This window comes from Helianthus annuus, chromosome 4 (genome assembly GCF_002127325.2).
Source record: "Helianthus annuus cultivar XRQ/B chromosome 4, HanXRQr2.0-SUNRISE, whole genome shotgun sequence".
NCBI classification, from domain to species: Eukaryota; Viridiplantae; Streptophyta; class Magnoliopsida; order Asterales; family Asteraceae; genus Helianthus; species Helianthus annuus.
Genome location: NC_035436.2, coordinates 32,446,378 through 32,450,562, shown reverse-complemented (window position 1 = coordinate 32,450,562; position 4,185 = coordinate 32,446,378). Strand labels below are relative to the sequence as shown.

Sequence of the window (4,185 nt, the reverse complement as noted above, 5' to 3'; positions counted from 1 at the left end):
TATCCACCTTCATCCTCGTATACCCCATAACCCGGATACGATTGCTGCGTCGGGTAATATGGTTCATCAACAGGTGCATTCTCAGCACCGTATCCACTTTGTTGCACGTACGGAGATTCATACACGTATCCGTAATCTGGATACACTTGATGCGCCGGGTAATTTGGTTCATCAACAGGTGGAGTGGGATTCTTGTTCAAGTCTGGCAACTGTGTTTTTTGATCAACAGGGACTCCAGACACAACCTCCTCCTCCTCCTCATTGGCAGCATTTGCTCCCCATGTGTCGTTAGAATAGCGATTACCGAAATAATTATCGTTCCAAAATGATGACATTTTAACAAGATTGGTTTAGTGTGTAAATTGTTTACTGAAGAAGAAGATGAAAAAGAAAGCAGAGCGCATGAAACTCGAATTGTGAACAGATATGAATGGATGGATAAATAGACTTTCATGTGACACTTCAATAGGTAGCGTATTGCTCTCTACTCCCCATATTACTTTATTCACATGCCTGGACAACATCGTATCGGTGTCAAATCAGTCTGACATACGCCGCGTATTGACCACTACGCAGCGTATAGGGTTACCTATATAGGCTGCGTATTGATCAATACGCACCCTATGTCAGACTGATTTGACATGGTACTAGGTTTGACTGTCTGGTCGTGTACCTACCCCTTACATACGCTGCGTAGAGGTCAATACGCAGCGTATTAAGGTAACCCTATACGCTGCGTATTGACCAATACGCAGCACATGTAAACCCTAAGTGTGCAGATAGGCAAACTGGGTGTGCAGATAGTTAGAGCCTTGCTAAGTTGGCAGGGCATTTGAGTGGGGCTAGAGTGCTCAGGTAAGACCCACCGGAATAAAGTTGCATAGAAAGCCTACCGGAGGCTTTGGTTTCACGATTAAGCATGCAGAGAGTGATGATGATGGTAATGTTGATGATGGTGGTGGTCGTGGTGGTTTTTTTAGAGAGAGAAGACAGGATAGGAGAGAGAAACAGGAGAGACGCATAATGACTTGTAATTTAATATATGACCTAGGGGTAAATTTGTAATTTCACAGGGTGAGCTAAGAGCTAGATGTCGTGTGGGACGCATAATGTTACATTTTTCTACCATAAGTACTCATGCAGCAAAATTAAGAATGCATGGCATGTTGATCTCGCCACCAAACCACAAGGACACAAATTGCAGTATACTCTAAAAAGTAAACGAGTCAGTTCGACAAGCCACGAGCTGGCTTGAGCTTTTGATCAACTCGTTAAGATAAAGGAATCGGCTCGGCTCCACATGATTTTCAAATGAAACGAGCTTGAACTCACCCTTGCTTGGCTCAACTTAGCACATTTACAACCCTAGCTTATGGTTGTTTACTTGTTTATGAGATGAGCCAATCCAAGCTCAAGTCAACATGAAATCATCCACTGGGTTGAAGTATGAGCTAGAACTCGACTAGTACACAATTCCAGACATCTCGGCTTGCTCGGTGTCTAGAAAACAATCATATTTTTGAACTAATAATACATATTGTGAGTTATAGATAATATAAAATAATAAGTATATATATACACTTAAAACAACAACATTGTAAGACAAGGTCTAGAAGGCCGAGTACTCGCTAAGTAATCGCAATAAGGTACGTTGTCGATGTGATTTTCTTCAACTCCGTCTAATTACTCGGAATCGATCAAAGACGGTTAACCTAAGCTAGAATCGGATTTAATTAGTTAACTCGATACGATTTTGACTTAAAAAATAAAACATAATATCTGTGTATATAATATTAATGAAAGAATATAAATTTTTGAAATAAATTAGTGACATCTATCCTTTTTATTTATATTGATATTCACGTATTTTGTTATAGATATTAGTAAAATTATGATATTTCACACATATATAATCTCCTAAAAAATAATTTCAATATAATATATCATGTGCGACTACTCTCTGCATAGGCTAAGTACTCATAACTCACCAATTGACCGACCTAAGAGCGCCTAGCAAATTTTGCAACCATGAAAAATAATTCAATAAAGCTTGATTAAAATATACCCACCCTCCTCACTAGTTGTACACCCTTGTGAGAGAAAAAGTGTGAGTCGCACCTGGGTGGTACAACTATTAAGGATGGGTGGGTATATTTAGTAGCACCCTCAAAAAATTACCTAACAAAAAAATAGCGAGACTCATGCTTGTTAAATCTTTCACGAGCCAACCTTTGGTTTTAGATATAAAGCTTAAAACAAGTCGAGTTTAAACGCGATCATTTTTTAAGTAAAAAAGCGTGGCTTGAGGTTGACTCTACTTGCTAAACTTTTGGTTGAACTACATAAATTAATATTTTCCATCAATATATGTTCTTCTCTGATGCTTGAAAACTTTTTAGTAGGTCTTGTTGTTGGCTGGCACTGATTCTTCGGCTGGAACCATGGAATGGTGTTTCTCACTTTTGGTAAACCATCCACATTTTCTACGAAAGGCGCAAAACGAGATAGATAGAAAAGTTGGCAAAGAACGTCTTGTTGAGGAGTCAGATATAGTTGACATACCTTACATTCGTTGGATTATAAATGAGACATTACGATTATCGCCTACGGCTCCTTTACTAGTTCCTCACGAGTCATCACAAGACTGTATTATTGAGGGTTACAACGTCCAGCGTGGGACCATGCTGCTTGTTAATATATGGGCCATACATCATGACCCCAAGTTGTGGACTGACCCTGAAAGGTTCAATCCTGAAAGGTTTGAAGGGCTTGAAGGAGCGGAGAATGAGTTTAAGTTAATGCCATTTGGGGCTGGAAGGAGGGGTTGTCCAGGGGAAGGTTTGGCAGTTCGTATGATTGGGCCAACTCTAGGATTGCTAATTCAATGCTTTGATTGGGAACGATTAAGTGATACGATGGTTGATATGACAGAAGGTCCCGGAGTCACCATGCCCAAGGCCGAACCATTGCTTGCTAAATGCCAACCGCGACTAGAGATGCAATATCTACTTGCCCAACTTTAAATCCTTTTTGTAACCTATATTTTAATTAGCATACGAGTTAATGAATTTGTGTATTTGTTATCATTGCTTTATATAAAAGAAGGTTAAAGTTTCAATTAGTTATTTCTCTTAAAATCATAACACAACTAATACGTAACAAGTAGCAATAGAAAAGTAATAAATTATTGGTCATTTGAGTAGGTGTTTAATTAAAATCACTCAACTTTTATGTTGCCTCTTTATATGATTTTTTAAACTCTTTTGATTTACGGGAAGTCCGACCGTTTCTTCCACAAGCAACCTTTGGCATTTCAAGTTTCTCCGATATTCGATTGCCACATAAATCATTTCCTCAAGTTTGTTTCTGTTTGAAGAGAACTCAAGTTTGAAAAATCACAGTCTGCTCCTTGGAATCCTTGGTCATAAACAAAACAAGTTTCAAAATCATCCACAATCCAAGGTTTAAGTTATCCTACACATTCTCTTAAATTTAGGATTGGTACAAAAACACAATGGATCGTAAATGTCTATTGATAAAAGCAGCGATTGAAGGAACAAGTTAATCGCAAAGTGAGCCTTTTCGTATTTCAATGAGTTGCAGTACAAAAAAGGAGCATACTCCTTTAAATAGCATAAAGAAACAAACGGGTATATGCAAGAACTTCGCATAACCCAACAAACTTATTCAGCGAAAAATTCAAAAGATAAGAGGGTGGGGGTGGTCATCACTCATCACTCACAACACCCAATCAAATTCCGCCATGTCATCAACCATTTTTCCATCACTCACAACACCCAACACCCAACAATAAACCCTCACACCCCTCACATCCATTTATCACGGAATGTGCCATAACGCGTGAAGTTTATCACGCACAAACTTTATCACTCGTGAAAGATTTAGGTGGCGGTGGGCATTTGTTGTTTTCCACGCGTGGAAGAAACTATCACGGGAAGTTTTTTCCCCCACCCCGCCTCCCCTAATAACGTAAACTTCAGATAAAGGCTCAACAAACTTTCTTTGAAATCTTCTACCCACGTGCAGATAACTTTTCTTTGCATGCTTCCACATCAGACTTCATGCATGGGAGTGTAGTGTCACTTTCAACACCCCCCTTGATACACACTCCTGCACTCCAATCTTAAACCTTAGATGAACTAACTTTTCTCGTGGAACTGCTTG

General features: G+C 39.2%; 1 protein-coding gene across 1 annotated transcript; it reads left to right on the top strand.

Moving 5' to 3' along the window:
- Window positions 1–1,090: 1,090 nt before the first annotated feature.
- Window positions 1,091–3,053, top strand: LOC110936031 (cytochrome P450 81Q32). The gene is made up of 2 exons (XM_035989273.1): window positions 1,091–1,225; window positions 2,403–3,053. The coding sequence occupies exons 1-2, from the start codon at window positions 1,091–1,093 to the stop codon at window positions 3,021–3,023; spliced, it is 756 nt and encodes a 251-aa protein (XP_035845166.1). The 3' UTR covers window positions 3,024–3,053.
- The last annotated feature ends 1,132 nt before the right edge of the window (window positions 3,054–4,185 follow it).

Bases quoted from the DNA above. Each gene is read 5' to 3' on its own strand.
- LOC110936031 (XM_035989273.1), top strand. From the start codon at position 1,091: ATGTCGTGTGGGACGCATAATGTTACATTTTTCTACCATAAGTACTCA. The intron at 1,226-2,402 runs GTCAGTTCGACA...ACTTTTTAGTAG, and splicing joins ATACTCTAAAAAGTAAACGA to GTCTTGTTGTTGGCTGGCAC.